The sequence below is a fragment of the Natator depressus genome, chromosome 2 (assembly GCF_965152275.1).
Source record: "Natator depressus isolate rNatDep1 chromosome 2, rNatDep2.hap1, whole genome shotgun sequence".
Classification (NCBI taxonomy): domain Eukaryota; kingdom Metazoa; phylum Chordata; order Testudines; family Cheloniidae; genus Natator; species Natator depressus.
The window spans coordinates 188,798,655-188,817,636 of record NC_134235.1 but is presented as its reverse complement, the minus strand read 5'-3'; the positions used below and the strand labels follow the sequence as shown (position 1 = coordinate 188,817,636).

At 46.2% G+C, this 18,982-nt stretch overlaps 1 protein-coding gene across 4 annotated transcripts in view; it reads left to right on the top strand.

Annotated features, from left to right (window-relative positions):
- Positions 1–18,982, top strand: part of ANO10 (anoctamin 10) — a 259,737-nt gene that overhangs the window by 51,157 nt on the left and 189,598 nt on the right. For all 4 annotated transcript variants that reach the window (XM_074945603.1, XM_074945600.1, XM_074945602.1 and 1 more), the window contains exons 7-9: positions 6,975–7,030; positions 15,229–15,303; positions 16,755–16,937. In XM_074945603.1, coding sequence (XP_074801704.1) covers positions 6,975–7,030; positions 15,229–15,303; positions 16,755–16,937 — 314 coding nt within the window. The remainder of the gene's footprint in view (positions 1–6,974; positions 7,031–15,228; positions 15,304–16,754; positions 16,938–18,982) is intronic.

The following is an 18,982-nucleotide window of genomic DNA, read 5'->3' as shown; positions in this document are numbered from 1 at the left end:
GCCCCCCATTTCTAAATGGGCAGAGCATAAGTACTTTGTCCCAACTAAGCGGTATGAATACTTTTACTACCATTCTGCCCCAAATTCCCTGGTGGTCAAGGCAGTTAACTACAGGGGAGGCCAGGGGCAACCAGGAGCTACCCCCAAAAAATAAAGACTCTAGGAGACTGGACTTGTTCTGACGGAAAATTTATTCCTCGTCTAGCTTACAGTTGAGGGTGGCCAACCACCAGGCTCTCCTTAGCCGCTACGACTTTAATATATGGCAGACCGTGGCCAAGTTGAATGCCCGCCTGGAAGGTTCAGGTAAAGAATTCTGGGTGATCTTTGATGAGGGCATGGCTGCTGCCTGGGCGGCCCTTCAAGCGGCATCTGATGTGGCAGACTCTGCCGCCCACACCATGGCATCTGCCATCTCCATGCAGCGAGCATCCTGTCTGCTCCCCTCTGGGTTGTCCTCCGAAGCTCAGCAGTCTATTTAGGACCTCCCCTTCAATGGCCAGGCCCTGTTTACAGAGCAGACGGACAACAAATTACATGGGCTGAAGGACTCCCGAACCACCTAACACCCTGGGGCCTACGTTCCGGGCCCGGCATGTAAGCAGTTCAAATCACAACTTCCTCAGGAGCAAGGGAGGCAGCCCCGGCAGGACCTGCCACACACAAAGCCTAAGGGCTATAGATGGTGCACGAGCCACCTGCCCCCACTCTCTGCCCAGTTGGGCTTAACCTGCTCCAAGCAAGGAGCTAAAAAGTCCTTTTGAGGGTACGCCCAAGGGCGACCTATTTCCTGGATCCAATTTTTCCCAACCGTCTTTCCTCCTGGCACGGTCGGCGATAACTTTGGACCGCTGGGTCCTCAGTACGGTGGCGCATGGCTACACCCTCCGATTTATTTCCACCCCACCCTCCCCGTCCCTATTCAGGGACCCTTCTCACAAGAATCTTCTCGAGCAGGAGGTTCAGGAGCTCTTACAGCTGGGGGCAATGAAGGAGGTCCTGCCTCCTTACAGGAACAAGGGTTTCTATTCCTGGAGTTTTTTGATCCCAAAGGCCAAGGGTGGTCTGCGTCCCATCTTGGACCTGCAAAACCTCAACAGATACCTAAAAAAGCTAAAGTTTTGTATGGTCTTCCTGGCGTCCATTATCCCCTTCCTGGATCTGGGAGACTGGAATGCCGCCCTCGACCTGGAAGACGCATACTTTCATGTAGCGCTCTTCCCCAGGACACAGATGCTTTCTCCATTTTACAGTTGGTTCGGCCCACTGTCAGTTTGCGGTCCTTCCATTTGGCCTGGCTATAGCACCAAGGGTGTTTACTAAGTTCATGGCAATAGTCGTGGACTACCTCAGGCATGGGGATATCTGGATTTACCTGTACCTCAACGACTGGCAGGTCAAAGGCAACTCCAAGGCTCAGGTCCAATGTGACATCACTGTACTACAAGCCATGTGCTGCTCCTTGGGACTACTGGTCAACCACAAAAAGTCCACGTTAGTTCCCGTTCAAAGGATAGAATTCATCAAGGTCATGCTCAACTCGACCCAGGTGAGAGCGTTCCTGTCTTTAGACAGGTTTCAGGCCCTGATGGACCTCATCGCGGAAGTGTCCTCGTTTCCCCTGACAACAGCCAGGGTGTGCCTGCACCTGCTAGGCCATATGGCAGCTTGCACATATGTCATCCGCCATGCCAGGCTCCGCATGCAGCCCCTGCAGCAATGGCTGGCGTAGACCTATTCCCAATCTAGGGAATAGGTCTCTGCAGCCCATCGCTTCCCGCAGTACCCATTGGCTGGGAACGGCGAACCGCGGCCCCTGCGGGGGGCAGTGCCTGCGGACGGTCAATGTCAGCAAAATGTCTCGTGGTCCGCAATCAGATTATCCTGATAGGCCGCAGGTTGCCCACCACTGCCCTAGCAGATCACTTCAGCAGGAACTTCTCTTCTCACCACGAGTGGTTGTTCCACCCAGAGGTGGCTTGCATGATCTTCCAGAGATGGGGAACTCCCCAAGCTGATCTGTTTGCCACCAGGCAAAACAGAAAGTGCCATCAGTTTTCCTCCCGGCAGAGCCTGAGCAAGGGTTCCTTCTCCAATGCCTTCCTCCTGTCGTGGGCCAAGGGTCTGATGTACACATTCTCTCTGATCCCTCTGGTCAGCTGGGTCCTAGTAAAGATCAAGAGGGACAAAGGCACAAGTTATCGTGATCACCCCTCCGTGGCTTCGCCAGCACTGGTTCGGCACGCTCATGAATATGGCAGTGGGCCTTCCCTGGCCCCTTCCCTACTGTCCAGACCTACTGTCACAGGATCACGGTCAGCTCCTATATCCCAACCTCAAGTCTCTACACCTCTCGGCGGGGATGCTCTATGGTTGAATCCGGAGAAGCATATGTGGTCGGAGGAGGTCCAGCGGGTCCTCCTGGGAAGTAGGAAGCCATCCACGAGACTAACTTACCTGGCCGAGTGGATGAGGTTTTCCTGCTGGGCGTCGGAGCACAGCATTTCTCCCTCGCGTTCTTCAGTGCAGTCCATCTTGGGCTACTTACTGCAGCTCAGAAACCAGGGTCTGGCACATTCTGCCATCAGAGTGCACCTTGCGGCCATCTCTGCGTTCCACCAGGCCAATCCAAGGTCAGTCAGTCTTTTCTCATGACATGACTGTCAGGTTTCTGAGGAGCCTTGAGAGGCTTTACCCACAGGTACGGGCCCCTGTCCCGCAGTGGGACCTTAACCTGGTCCTTTCCAGGTTCACCAGCCCGCCTTTTGAGCCTCTGGGCTCCTGCTCCCTTTCTTTCTTGTCCTGGAAGTTTGCTTTCCTGGTGGTGGTGATGTCAGCGAGATGAGTCTCGGAGATTAAGGGCTTGATCTTGGAACTGCCTTACACAGTGTTTTATAAGGACAAGGTCCAGCTGCAGCCCCACCCTGCCTTGCTGCCGAAGGTGGTATCTTCCCTCCTCATGAGCCAGGACGTATTCCTGCCACTCTTCTGTCTCAAGTCACACAAGACTGCTGAGGAGAGGCATCTGCATCCGCTGGATGTCCGGAGGGCTTCGGCTTTTTACTTTGGAGCATACCAGTCCTTTCCGTAAATCGACCCAGCTCCTCATCGCTACGGCAGATAGGATGAAGGGCCTTCCAGTTTCTTCGCAGAGGATTTCCAACTTGATCACTTCTTGCATAAAGACCTGTTACAAGCTAGCAAAGGTCCCGCCGCCACCGATCGTCAGGGCCCATTTGACTAGAGTGCAGGCGTCTTCGGCGGCCTTCCTGGTGCACATCCAGGTCCAGGACATCTGTAGAGCTGCAATGTGGTCCTCGGTCCACACGTTCATGTCTCATTATGCCATCACTCAGCAGGCCAGAGACAACACTGGGTTTGGCAGAGCAGTATTACAATCTGTGAGCCGTGAACTCTTACCCACCTCCACGGGAACTGCCGGGAGCCACCTAATGTGGAGTGGACCTGAGCAAGCACTTGAAGAAAAGACAGTTACCTGTTCCGTAACTGGTGTTCTTCGAGATGAGTTGCTCGTGTCCATTGCACGATCCACCCTCCTTCCCCATTGTTGGAGTTTCTGGCAAGAAGGAACTGAGGGCGGGGGGAGCCGGCGACACCCCTTATACCATGCCATGTGGGTGCCACTCCCAGAACAGGTTGTCACCGAACAGGTTGATTTCTGAATGGATGTCAGAGATAGAGAGGTTATGTTCAGTTGCTATACAGAGCATTCTAAATAGCAGCAGAAAAACTTCACCAGAAAAAATCTGCTAAGTGGAGAACATTTTTGACTTGGTATGAATACCATGAACTTCAGTCTCTTGAATGCCAATCCTAGCACTTTTGTCTATTTGCATTAAAGAATTTTGAGAGTTTCAATTAGTTCTGTCAGGATGCACTTCACAGTTATTAGCACTTATCACCAACCTTTATGAGGTATAACATCTTTTCTTATCCCACTATGTCCAGATTCCTTAGTGGTTAGTTGAAAATGTTTCTGTCTTTAAGGGAACCAACCCTCACTTCTTTTGGCAGGTCTCATGGATCCCCCATTTGAGCCCATGGCATCATCTTCTTTCTTTCTTATCTCTCTGAAAACCTCCTTTCTTGTGGGAATCACATCAGCTAGGAGGGTGGGAATCATGGGGCTCTTATGGAGACCTTCTGTCTACTATTTTCCATTTTGACAACGTATTTCTTTAGCCACCCCCACAAATTTCTATCAAAAGTAGTGTCAGATTTCTATTTAAATGATGTCCTACATTTTACCTACATTGTTTTCTCCTCAAGCCCTATTTTAATGATCTAAGCTATGTACCCTTGATGTGCATAGGACTGTAGCCTTTTACTATTAGCAAATGAAACCTTTTTGCTATTGCTTAGGTTATTCTTGTCCTTTGCCGGGAGGTTGAAAGACTACCCCATTTGTACTCAAACATTACCTAAGTGGGTTTCAGGGCATATTAGACTCTGTTATGAGCTAGTCAAATTAGATCCACCAAACAATACTAAAGCTCATTCCACTAGGGCGCAGGCAGCCTCAGCTGTTTTTTTCTGAGAATCATGCCCATAATTGATATCTATGAAGTTGCCACCTGGCGATACACTTTTTTACTAGACATTATGCTTTAATAGAAGCATCCAGAGCAGAGACTTCCTTTGTCAGAGCTGTTTTACAGTACAGAAGAAATGTTGAGCATCCACCACCTTATTTAGGTCACTGCTTGGGAGTCACCAAGAGTGGAATATATACATATGTATGGACAAACAGTTGAAGAAAAAGTTTAGGAAATTAATATATGCTTTTTTGTTTTACTATACAATTGGTAAAAGTCTACTTCAGAAAAATCTCTTAAATACTTATACATGCACTGTATGCTTATTTCACTGAACAAGAAAAGTTACCTATACAGCAACCAAAGTTCTGGGAAAGTTGAGATGTTGTCATGTATATGTGTGTGTGTGTGTGTGATATATATATCACACACACCCACCCACCCACCCACCCACCACTCCTGGTGCATGAGCACCCTGTGCACTCAAGATCAGTCATTTGTACAGCTGCATCTGCTGAGTCTGCGCATGCACCCCAAGTGCCCTCATGCTCCTGTTCCAAGAGTATAAATGGTGGCGCAGGGCCAACCACAACTCAGTTATTTTTCCACCACAGAATCCAGCTGTACAATAGGACTCTGAAGCAGAGGGGAAGAAGGGTGGGTCGTGGAACACATATATATGGACTACATCTTGAATGACACCATCAATAAAAAAAATTCTTAAGTAACTTTTTCTTCAAGTGTTTGTCCATACATATGTATATATTCCACTCTTGGTGACTCCCAAGTAGTGCCTAAATAAGGTGGTGGGTGCTCAACAGAATCTTACACAGGGCTATTTGGTCCAGACCAAGATTCCACTTGTCTATCAGGAGATTCTCTAGTGGGCTGCCTCCCAGAATGCTGCTGATTTGTTAGAAATGTCAGATGCCAAGAAATGTTTAGTGTCCTGCTCTAGAGCCTTCAAGGGATTGGAAGTTACGGAAATCTTTAAAGGAGTCAAAATATTATAGCAGCAGTGCTAGAGAAGGAAAAGAATTCTAGTAGATTACTATGGTTTGGTGGAAGGGTTGCACCGAGAACAGAGAAAACGGAATGATTTTCTGAGAGGGCTTACACTGAATTAAGGGTGATTTAGAGAGCCTGAGAAGAGGGGTATTGTAGAGGATGAAGTTTGTGTTTAGGTGATTATTTTTATAAATGGACCTGATGTTCTGTAATCAATACTGCTATTAAGTAAAATGTTTTGTATTTTGTTTTTCTGACCCTTCTCTTCATGCTCCAGAATTAAGTAATGTATACACTGTATTTATGCAGATTTAATTAAACACATGCAAGACTGCATGTTTTGGGCATCAGGGACCCTTGCAATCAGTTAAAAGTACAAAAATAAATACAGAACCAAAATAGCAACACATTTGCCCCACATACATAATAACTAGGCATCAAAAATATTACAAACCAAATAAAATCTCCCCATTCCTCAAAGGAGCTCTTTCCTTAGCCATCTGAGCCCTCACAAAATGCCTGCCCAAAAGAATAAAAATATTAGAGTTGTGACCTTTCTGTAGAGAATATCCATTTTATTGCCCTTACTAAAAACCACAATTGAGCCTGCATAATTAAAAAAAACAAAAATGATAGCTTCAGATTTAGAAAAAACCTTCAGATGATTCATGCATAGCCACTCTTTAATTTTAAAGTGAATTTCTACTCTGAAAAGTGAGTATGTACAAATACATCACCTTATTCAATTATTGCTTAGGCTGGGACAATGAGCATAAAGGGAAGGGGCTTGTAAAATGGTTAAAAAAACAAAGCAAAAAGCATCCAGAGAGTTTAGGCCTATTGTAATTCTGAAGCCTGAATCTTTAAAGGTCCTAATTCTGTAGTGACTGTGTATATACAGAACTTCATGCATCATAAGAAGTCACATTTGAGATCTAACAGTCAAATCCAAAGCCCTGTGGAAGTCGACGAGGGTCTTTTCATTGACTTCTATGGGCGTCCGATTAGTTCCCAGTCATTAGAGTCCATTCCTGCTTCACATTGCATTTCAGTTAGTTTTGTATTTGATTTCAATGGGAGCAGGATCAGAGCCTCAATCACGCTTAACACTTAGTGCAGTTTTCCTCCTATTTTTCTATTATAAATTAGTTCTCATAAAAGAGAGAGAGATTCAGAAGTATTTTTGTAATAGGAAAAAATACTAATATACTTGTTATGCATCAGGATACTTGAAGATGGGCTAAACACTGAGGTGGGTATGGCACAGCCCAAACTTTTCACCACAGGCTCTTGCTTAAATATTTCTCTAACTAGAGGAAAAAATGCTTGTTTGTCTTTATTACACACTAGTGTCTAATATGTGTTCTTTGCTTTGTATTGTATCTCAATTGATTGTTTTTAATATTTTAGAGAATCATAGACTGGAATCGTCACATCAGAATCATCTAATTCTGAAGGTCTTAGTGGTAGGTATGTTTAATGTAATATTTTATTTAAGGAGGCAATATATAATGTGTTAGATGCTTGTTTCCACAATGGTCAGCTTTCAATTTTCCCATACTGAATTTCTTCCTTTCAAGATTCTAGATGTGTGGATTTTTCTTTTTTCTTTAGATGATCCTTGCTGCATCTGGAAACTATTGTTTTCATTCTTTAAAAGGATAAGTTCAGATTTATATATCAAGAAGTTCTTGTTTTCACTGATTCATTCATCCAAGAATATTACCAAATGCTTGATGTAGAGGCTGATTGTGCAAACACTTTTCAAATACATTAATGTACTTGCACAAGCAGTCATAGGAGTGTAGTTATTCACGAGCATAAGGACACATCTACACTGGCAAAGTTACAGCGCTGCTCAGAGAGTGCTGAAGGGAAACAGCTGTTGTGTTCACACTGTTAGCTGCCTGCACAATAGCGTGTTCACACTTGCGGCGGTATTCGGAGTGGTGCACTCTGAGCAGCTATCCTGCAGAGCACCTCTTTCTCTTCTGCCGCTGAGACTTGTGGGAAGGCGGAGGGAGTTGTGGGGCATCCTGGGTCCTGTCCCAATGACCCATGATACATTGCTTCCCATCCCAGAAATCCCTGTGCTTCCGTCTGCATTTGGCACCTTCTTTCAACAGTTTGTGTACTACATGCACGGCCTCTTCGGGTTGCAGGAATAGATCCCGAACTGTTGACCAGTATGCTACTCTCTCTGAGTAACACGTCATGAGTGGCAGTGGAGTTATTCCTTAAACTACAAAGGCAAGAGGAGTGCGACATTGATCTTGTCATGCTGCGACACAAAATTGCTTGTTGCATTCATGGAAGTGCTGACCACAGTGGAACGCTGCTTTTGGGCTCGGGAAACAAGCACTGAGTGGTGGGATCACATCGTCATGCACATCTGGGATGACGAGCAGTGTCTGCAGGACTTTCGGATGAGGAAAGCCACATTCATGGGACTGTGTGATGAGCTCACCCAAGCCCTGCAGTGCAAGGAGACGAGAATGAGAGCTGCCCTGTCATTGGAGAAGCGTGTGGCGATTGCACTGTGGAAGCTGGCTACTCCAGACTGCCACTGATCAGTCGCTAACAAGTTTGGAGTGGGAAAGTCAACCATTGGACTTGTTTTGATGGAAGTGTGCAGGGCCATTAATCACATCCTGCTCCGAAAGACCATACTCTGGGCAATGTGCGTGACATTGTGGATGGCTTTGCACAAATGGCTTTGCTTCCCTAACTGTGGAGGGGCGATAGATGGCATGCATATTCCAATTCTGGCACCAGACCACTTAGCCACTGAGTACATTAATCGCAAGGGGTATTTCTCAATGGTTCTCTAGGTGCTTGTGGATCACTGTGGGCGTTTCATAGACATTAACGCAGGCTGGTCTGGAAACGTGCATGATGCACGCATCTTTCGGAACACTGGCCTGTTCAGGAAGCTGCAAGCAGGGGCTTTGTTCCCGGACCAGAAAATCACCGTAGGGGAAGTCGAAATGCCCATTGTGATCCTGGGAGACCCTGACTACCCCTTAATGCCGTGGCTTATGAAGCCATACACGGGGCAACTTGACAGCAGCAAGGAACGGTTCAACAACAGGCTGAGCAAATGGAGAATGACTGTCGAGTGTGCTTTCGGCTATTTAAAAGCCCACTAGCGCTGCCTCTATGGGAAGCTGGACGTGTCTGATGACAGGATTCCTATGCTTATAGCTGCGTGCCGTATGCTCCATAATATTTGTGAAAGGAAGGGTGAAAGCTTCATTCAGGGCTGCACTGCAGAGGCTCAGCGCCTGGAGGCTGAGTTTGAACAGCCAGAGATCAGGGCTATTAGAGGTGCACAGCATGGGGCCATAAGGATCAGGGATGCCTTGAAGCAGCAATTTTAAGCCGAAAGCCTCTAATATTTGTTGCTATGCTTGGGATTGCAGCGCTTGCAATGCTAGGAGGTGATTGGTGCACATGATGCAATAAGGGGATTTAACATAATTGTATGTTGCTTTGCAGTGCTCTTTTTGCTTTCAATTGATTAAATAAAGATTGCTTTCAAACCAACACACTTCTTTTATTCAAAGACAACATCTGGAGGAGAGAGTCAAACAAACGAAAAAAAGAACCATCAGCGGGGTGGAAGGAGGGAATGTGCGAGGGGGAGGTCCCAGGAGGAGGAGGGGTCCTGGGACAGCTAAAGATTTGTGTATGTCCAGGGATTATATCCAACCTTCTCATTTGGAGTACAATGCAGCGGGTACTGTACTTCAGTAGGGCCAAACTGCAGAGAGATGGTGTTAAGTGCAGTGGGTAATGGGAGTCTGCAGTACTGGACTGTGAGGTGGGAGGAGTGGAATGCTGCAGGTGTAGAATGGAACCAGGAGTTTGATAAAAGTGTGTTGGCGGTGTCTGGGGGGCACACGGGAAAGAGTTTTGTGACAGCGGCTGCAGGGGAGGGCAGGCGCGGAGCTTCTCGGTTTGAAGAGCTAGTATCTCCTGAAGCGTGTCTGTTTAGCGCTCCATAACCTTTAAGAGCTGCTCTGTGGCTTCATTCTGGCTTGCCGTGTTCTCCTTTCAGTCCCTCTTCTCGCTGTCCTGCTACTCCTTCAATTCCTGTTTCTTGGTGGCGGAGTGCATCATAATATCATGCAGAAAGTCCTCCTTAGTTCTTCTTGGCCGCTTTCTAATTCTGCGCAGCCGTTCAGCTGCCGATAACAAAGAGGGAGGCTGGGCTCCCAAGGTCATCTCTGTGAAGTTTAAACACAATATTTTACAGAAGCAGTATTGTTTGCAACACAGACAACACTGATTCAGTGATTTACCCTGCCCCTGCAGCTACTTACCATTTTGGGGGTCTTGTGGCTCATGTGTGCTTGCGTAGGATCAGCCAGTACTCTCACACCTCTCACTAACTGGCTGACCATAGGCAAACACACATGAGCCACAAGACCCCCAAAAGGGTGAGTAGCTGCAGGGGCAGGATAAATTACTCTTCCTGGACCCTGCTGTACACTGGGCATGTGGGTCTTGGGGAGAGCCAGCACTGTAGGGGAGGCCTGATGATCATTCCTGTCCCCACACTTTCCACAGGATGTGATCATTATGGAAGATACCTCGCTGCTGAGGGTGAGCAGGGAATCAAGGGAGGGTCTTCTCCAAGCCTGCAGCTTCCACCGTGGCCCCTATGCGGCTCGCCTGTGTGCAGCAATGATGTCCCCCCCCCCCACCCCCGCGTGACGGCATAGTGGCACGAGAAAGTTACCATTAATGGGGCAAAAAACAAAGCAGCTCTGCTGAAGAACCTGCGGCAGCAGATTGCCCAGTATCTCCAAGAGAGTTTCCTGGAGATCTCTGAAGGAGATTCCAGTAAAGTGAGGGAGCAATCAACAGCCTGTTCGACCACTTGGACTAGGCATGCGGTGGGAGACAAGCTTGCTTTCTGCAACCTTCCTGCCCTCAACAACTTGATTCAGCGATTCCCAAAATCAGATACACTTACCAGGGGCCTCCTCTCCTGTTTGCACTTAGCCAACCTCCGACAGCTGTGACTGGCTAGCCTCCTCTGGGGTAGAAAAGAGCTTTTGGCTGCATGCATCTCTGGCCTCCAAGTCATCCTCTGCCTCTGGGTCTACCATCCTGATTTTACAGAGGTGATTCCTTTACTTCTATTAAAAGTCTTCTTGTAAGAAAACTGAATGCTTTTTCATTGCTCTAAGATCCAAGGGTTTGGGTCTGTGGTCACCTATGCAAATTGGTGAGGATTTTTACCAAACCTTCCCCAGGAAGTGGGGTGCAAGGGTTGGGAGGATTTTGGGGGGAAAGACGTGTCCAAACTACGTTTCCCAGTAAACCCAGATAAAGTTTGGTGGTGGCAGTGGAAATCCAAGGGCAAAGGGTAAAATTAATTTGTACTTGGGGAAGTTTTAACCTAAGCTGGTAAAAGTAAGCTTAGGAGGTTTTCATGCAGGTCCCCACATCTGTACCCTAGAGTTCAGAGTGGGGAAGGAACCTTGACAGTAAGTATAATAATTCCTACATCTGGAGCGCAGCTGGGACTGGACAGCCTCCTCTCCCCAAATGCTGATGAGGTCCAGCAGCTCGGCATTGCTACAAGCAGGGGATTGCCTGGTGAATGGAGCAGGCATGGCCATCTGGAAAGATGCACTGAGACAACTGCACGTCACTGAACAAACAGGATGGGGACTTTCAAATTTCCAAAGGAATTTATGGGGTGGGGATGACGGTTGGTCACCTGAGGGCAGGGCAGTAAAGTTCAAACCGATGACCAGAGAGGTGAGAACAGGCATTGTGGGACACCTCCCGGAGGTCAGTTGCAGCGCTGTAATAGCCATGGTGTCTACACTGGCTCTGCAGTGCTGTAGCCCCGGTGCAGAAAGCTCTATGCCTCTCGTTGGGGTGGGTTTTTTTGGAGCGCTTCAACTGTGCAGTTTCTGCACGCTAAGTATGTACACCTCAGGAGTTACAGCACAGAAAGCTGCTTTACTGTGCAGAAACTTGCCAGTGTAGACAGGGCCTTTAAGTGTTTGCTGCTTCAGGCCCTTGCTGTGCAACTTACTATAGGTGCTGATCTGTTTTTCTGTGTGAGTCACAATAAGATGTGTGTATATTTTTAGTTGCTTTTTTAAAATATACATCTTGTAGCACAAACGATAAGGGAATATACTACATGTGGAAATGGCAGAAGTGCTAAATGACTTTTGTTTTAGTTTTCACCAAAAAGGTTAGTAGTGACTGGATGTTTAACATACTGAATGCCAATGAAAATGAGGTAGGATCAGAGACTAAAATAGGGACAGAACAAGTAAAAAATTACTTAGACAAGTTAAATGTCTTCAGGTGACCAGGGTCTGATAAAATACATCCTAGAATGTTCAAGGAGCTGACTGAGGAGATATCTGAGCCATTAGCGATTATCTTTCAAAAGTCCTGGAAGACAGGAGAGATTCCAGAGGACTAGAAAAGGGCAAATATAGTGCCCATCTGTAAAAAGGGAATAAAGGACAACCTGGGAAATTAGACCAGTTGGTTGCTTGTTTGTTTATATGTGGCTTACCTTTGAGTGTTCATTTTGAAAAGAGCACATTAACACTCACTTTGAACTTCCTGGCTGTTGTTGTTTTCATTGGTTTCCTAAATCTTGCTTCATGGACTTTTTGGGGGGAAGTATTATTTACAAAACATTCTGGTTGCTCCGGCTTTTGCTGTCGTAAGTGCTATACTACAGTTGCATGTGATCTTTCAGTAATCTCTTTGTTTTCACGAACAAATTTCTCAAAAAATATTCTTTTAGGCTGAAACTTTCCATACCTCTTCTCAGCCCAAAGGTGAATTGTCATTCAAGAGTGTACGTTAAGTCCAGTCAGCCATATTTTGTTTATATTTACAAGAATAATAGCACCCCATTCTGTTTTTCCCAGGAACTTTGTGCAAAATAACTTAAACATCTGAATTTTAAATTTGCAGCCTAAGGCCCTGATCCTACTATTGCAGGGGTGGGCAAACTTTTTGGCCCGAGGGCCACATCGGCTTTGTGAAAATGTATGGAGGGCCAGGTAGGGAAGGCTGTGCCTCCCCAAACAGCCTGGCTCCTGCCCCCTATCTGCCCCCTCCCACTTCCCGCCCCCTGACTGCCCCCCTCAGAACCCCTGACCCATCCAACACTCCTTGTCCCCTGACTGCCCCCTCCTGGGACCCCCGCACCTAACCACCCCCCAGACCCTACCCCCATCTAATCCTCCCGCTCCCTGTCTCCTGACTGCCCCGACCCCTATCCACACCCCGACCCGCAGACATGCCCCCCGGGACCACCCCCCCATCCACCCCACCCCCCCGCTGCCTGTCACCTGACTGCCCAGACCCCTATCCACACCCCCACCCCCTGACAGCCCCCCAGGGATTCCTAAGCCTATCCAACGCCCCTTGTTCCCTGTCCCCTGACAGCCCCCCCCTCCCCAACCTCTGTCCCATCCAACTGCTCCCTGTCCCCTGACTGCCCCCCGGGACCTCCTGCCCCTTATCCAACCCCCCCCCCCCACACCTCCTTACCATGCTGCTCAGAGCAGCAGGAGCTCGCAACCCTGCCGCCTGGCCTGAGCCAGCCACGCCACTGTCCTGCCCGGCAGCAGTGGTGGGCCAGAGCGCTGGCGGGGCGGTGCGGTGCGCTGCGGCTGCAGAGGAAGGGGAACAGTTGGGGAGGGGCTGGGGGCTAGCCTCCCCTCCTGGGAGCGCAGGGGCCAGATAGGACGGTCCCACGGGCCGTATTTTGCCCACCTCTGTTCTATTGCCTCTGCATGGCTGAACCCCTATTTCACAGATCATAGTGGGCATTCCCTGCCAGTGTAATGAGAGGAATCTCAGCCTCTGTGCTTTGGATCCCCTGGGGTGTGTTTAAACTTCTAGAGCCCCTATCGGTTGCAGCATTGGTTCCTTGTGTGGCCTCCTGGGCACATTTCTTGGGCACTGGCTCTGTCTGTTACACCTCTGGGAAGTGGGGCTGCTCTGCTTACCTGCCCTAGGCCCCCAGGACCAGCACAGACCCCCAAGATACTCCAATTAGTTAAACGCACCACTCACCCATAATTCCACCCCAAAGCTGTGAAGCTTTTGGCTTCAGTGCAAGTCCCTCGGGCAGGCAGCAGTTGTGAAGCAGTCAACACATGTTATACTTTGTACAGACTAACACTTTTATGCTCCTTTATACTTACTCATATAAAGCACAGGAGAGTACGGATCATACAAAACAGTAAACACCAAACACAGGTCCCTATCTCACTTTCCTCACCACTCCAGGACATTCTTTGAGCTGGGGTCTGAGTCCCTTGTGTTGTCCAGGGTCCTTGTGCCATCTTGGTTCAGGAAAGCAGACTGTCCCCCCTTGCCCCATGAAGCTGCTACATTCTGGATGACCTCACCCTTCTGGAGCCCCTCACCCAGTTTCTGTGACCTTACTCTCCCTTGTCCTAGGCTTTGGCTTCCTGTCTGCTCATGCTTTTGTGAGGTTTTCTTATTTAAACTCCTTCTGTCACCTGGCCTCTTTTGTTGTCCTCCTGAAAACTTTCTGCTGCTTCTTCATCCCCCTTCCCTCCAGCAGGGGTTCTCAAACTTCATTGCACCGCGACCACCTTCTGACAACAAAAATTACTACATGACCCCAGGATGGGGGGACTGAATCCTGAGCCCGCCCCAGCCCCACCATCCTTGGGGGGGGGGGGGGGCCCAAAACTGAAGCACGAGCAATGCCGCCCCTGGCCGGGGGGGGGGGGGGGGGGCTAAAGCCGAAGCCTGAGCCCTGCTGCCCAGGGTAGTGGGGCTAAGGCTTCAGCTTCGGCCCTAAGCCTCAGCAAGTGTAACACCAGCCCTGGTGACCGCATTAAAATGGGGTTGCAACTCACATTGAGGTCCTGACCCACAGTTTGAGAACCACTGAGGAATCAGCTACTGTGTTTTCCAAAGGTTCAGCTATTTTTTGCATAACCTTTGTGAGGTCTAAGTACTGTCATTAAGCTTAAGTATTTCCCTTTGTACGTGTCTGAGGTATACATACAGGCCCTGTCAGCAGGGTGGATCTACATACATATACATACAGGCCCTCCATATACAGCAATTTTTCATAATATTGTAAAGTTGTATCCATCAGAAATAATAAGTTATGCATATATAGCCCCACTTCACACCCTACAACTCCATAGATTAGAGCACTGCTGAAGTCAGCTGGTCTATGCACAGACGCAGGGGTCTGTCTGCGTGCATCACAGTGCAGGATCAGGGCTAAAGCCCTCATTGAGGAATAATTACTTATGTTTGAGAAAGGGCAAATAAGTTATAAATCATTGAACATTTTCTGTGCATGCCCATGAAAAATATTAGTGGTTTTTAGTTGTTATAATATATAATTGCATAGTATTGCAGCTAGGTTTGTGTGTGTGTGTGTAAATACCTGAGAACTGTAGCTTCCATTCTGTGGAGTTGCATTAAAAAAATTGTTCAATTCAGTAATGCTGTATCTTAAAGATTTTTTTGTTTCATCTTACAAACTTGAATGTTCCTTAAGCAACACTAAATTGAATTAGCTGTTATGTTGGGTGCTATTTATTGATCATAGTCTACATTTGCTCTCCTGAGCTTACTTTTCAATAATACTGTTTACATTTTTTCTTTGCAGTTCAACTTTTTAAACTGCTTTGCCTCCCTCTTCTACATTGCTTTTGTCCTTTTTGATATGAAACTTCTGCGACAGGTGAGTTCTGGAAACTGTAAGATATCTAAGAAATACAGGGTTAGCTGAAATAGGAATTCAGAGGGTTTTTATTGCTTTTCTAATATAGGATATGTGTTCACCCTCTGTTAATAATTTCTGGCAAATCCAGTTATCTGTATTTCAGTGCCTCTAATATATTTGCAAAGTCATAACAATATTAAAGAGGCACAAATAAAACCTACAAATAAGAAAATATTTTCAAAGAATTTGACCTACAAAGGAGAAAAAGGTGGATGGGAGGTTAATATCTTTTTGATATATAAACAAGGCCTGAAACCTTTTTTCTCTTTCCTTTTTTTTGGTTATGCATTAGACTTTTCAAATCTTGTCTGCATTGTTTTTCCCGAGGGACTCTGTTGACGACTGGAGAACAGTAGGATTACAACTACCATAAAAACTAAGCATTAGGAAAGAATTGAGGGGAAAATCATTTTTAGTCACGTTTTAAAACTCGCTCTGTTTTTATTGATATCCATCTAACTTAAATGCATGAAAAATAGGAGGAAAAGATGTTTTTGTTTAAAAATTTAAAAATCTTCGATTTAATGCTGATAACCCTTGAACATGAGTTCTCTGGTCCTCCAAGGAGACCTCCAGAAAAACCAGGAAAGACAAGACTTGATATTGCTGATATTTTAATTTAAAAGGCAACTGGAAAAGAAATTAAACAAAACAAAAATAAATCCAAACAAACTTTCAGGTTTTCTTGTTTCACAAACATTTTTTTGTCTTTGCGGGTAATTTTTTAAATAAGTAAATTAAGCAACAGTTTAAACCTACAAATTAGAAAATGTCTACAGACAGCTTAAAAGCAGAAAGTGAAGAAACAAAGGCCAGTTTTAAAAACTGTTGGTTATAAATACCAGCCTTTGCAGTTGAGGAGCTCCTCCTCACCCAGGTAATGGGAGATTGGACATGGAATGCTACTCTCATGAATTACAGTGTCACTTAAGATTTTCTTGTGTTTGATATTGTCCTTTGTTTTTCCTGATGTGGTGATTTCTGAGCTGCTTGTCCTTGGAGGTACAAGAATTCCTCCATTTCCCTCTTTTTATTTTCCCAAACTCTAGTTATAGTGACCCTTTGTCTGAAAAGGCCGCAATTTGGCTTGCTTTGGAGCCCATTTAGCTCCGTTATTAGTTTTGTCAGTGGGGTTGTTACACATTGGGAAAGTATTCATTTTCCCCACAAGGGACTGAGTGTACAGCGTACTCAGCACTTAGTCCCTACCAGCCCCTGGCAAAGACTGGGAATTAGATCTACCTCGTATGTGTTGTGGTATTGCTAGACCACTAGACTGGCCTGAGATTTGCTTTTATTGTGATTATAAATAACCATTGACAATGTAATCTAAATGCACAAAATAATAAATAATTTAACATATATCACAGTTTTGTTAAATAAATATTGTTTTGTTTAATTTTCTTAAGAGCTTGGCTACTCTGCTGATAACTTCACAGATCCTTAATCAATTTGTAGAAGCCTTACTTCCTTACTGGCTCCAAAAGAGACATAATACGAAAGTGAAGAAAAGGGTGTACTCCGTAAAAGTGGATACTGACCTTTCATTATTTGAGCAAGTCAACCTGGAAAAAGAAATGGGCACCTATCTTGTAAGTTGAATATATGCTACTTTGGTAAAACTTTTGAAACTTATTGCTGACAAAAAGGGGCCATATGTTAATTTTAGATAACTGTAATGTAGTGGCTTGTGAAGAGAAAGAACTGTTTTATTTTAGAAGGGAATGTGAAGATGTGGTGTAAACATTTTGGGTATTGTGCATTAGTCATGATGCATCCCATACAAACAAACCACAGAAACCGGAGAAAACTAAATTGTTAATGTAACAACTGCTTCAGTCTGTTCTGTCTCATCATAAAGTAGGATAGTAAGTTGCTGCATCAGAAATATTTGGTCACTTTTTACCAGCAGAAGGTAAAATAGCTTATTAGTCTAAGATGTTTTGTGCGAATAGATATTGCAAAAATCATGTTGCAATTTTAAATAAACAAGGAATGATACGAGAATACATTATACTCAATTCTTTTAGTGCCTTTGGTACACAATATACTTGTGTCCCCTCTAGGGATATGAATGTTCTAATCATTACCCCTTCATAATTTCCACTGTTAAAAATCAAAGGATATGTCTAGAGCAGGGGTTCTCAAACTTCATTGCACTGCGACTCCCTTCTGACAACAAAAATTACTACACGATCCCAGGATGGGGGACCGAAGTCTGAACCCTGCTGCCCTTGAAGGTGGGGGTGGAGGGTGGTGGAAGCGGGGCAGCCGAAGCCCGAGTTCCACCACCCCGGGCAGAGGGGACCAACGCCAAAGCCCCAGGGCATCAGCCCCCTGGCTGGGGGCCTGTAACCTGAGTCCTGACACCCAGGGCTGAAGCCATTGGGCTTCAGCTTCAGACCCGGGTGGTGGGGCTTTTGGGTTTCGGCTTTGGCCCTGGGCCCTAGCAAGTATAAGCCAGCCCTGGCGGTCCCATTAAAATGGGGTCGCAATCCACTTTGGGGTCCTTATCCACATTTTGAGAATGCTGGTCTAGAAGGTGTACCCTATCTCATAATCTAAAACTTCTTTACTTTCTAGTTATTTCCACCTTTTTCTTGTTCTATGTCCCTGGTTATGCTTACTAAAGATGCATTCATCCCTGCCACCAGCGCAATGATATTCTCCAAAAATACCTGTGCCAGTGATTTCCTGCTCATGAGTCTTTTGCTTCTAACAAAAGCCTATGAAGGAACTCCCATAGTTCAAATGTTCTGAGCTGTCAAGGCACTTCACGCACCCTTTTCCTAAAGTCAGTTCCTTTCTAATTGCCTTTGGTAGAGCTACTACTGTGACTTATCAGTACTTTGGCAATTGGTCTGGCTCACAGCATCTCTCAAAATTTGCAGCATTTCTGGGTCTTCCATATCCTTGTTGGTAAGATTCTTAATTAAAGAAAAAAACTTTCTCGAATTCTCGTCCCTATGTGTATTCCACTTTGGGGTACGCATGCACACCATGTGCCCGAGACTGGAGGGTTTTTTCAGGAGGGTCTGTCTGTTGGTGTGTGCCAATGCCATTTGCCTCTTTGTGCTCCAATCTGAGGGCATCAGGGGCAGTTCAGACTAAATGCCTCTCCAGTTTCTTCTTTACCGCTCCGTGATCTGAGACAGAACTTCTCCAGTGTCCTCTGACCTTTTTTCTCTTTGAACCAGTAAGTATTGTAAATATTTCATTTTAGGTCATTTAAACAGTTTTTGTTAATTTAGTATAGTATTAGAGTTATATCGTTAGTTAGTATAGTCTGTGGCGGAGGGCCTTCCCCTCATCCTCCATACTAGGTTTATTGTGTCCCAAATCCTGACTTTAAGAACTGTCTCTCCTACTCTTGGGTGTTCCTAGGTTCAGATGACCAGCCGCTGTGTCTATATTGCCTCAGAGAAGCCCTGGTCATTTCCAAGTGCAACTGCTGCTCCTGTCCCAGCCAAACCAAACAGGTAAAGGCAGACAGACTCAAGAAACACCTTATGAAGCATGCTGTGAGTCTGCAGTCTGACCCAGCCTAGACAGCCCCCTCCTTTTACAGTGGCTAGAAGTGCCAAGAAACACACGACCAAGTTCGTATTGGATGTGGAGGCAGGCAGGAGTAGAGATA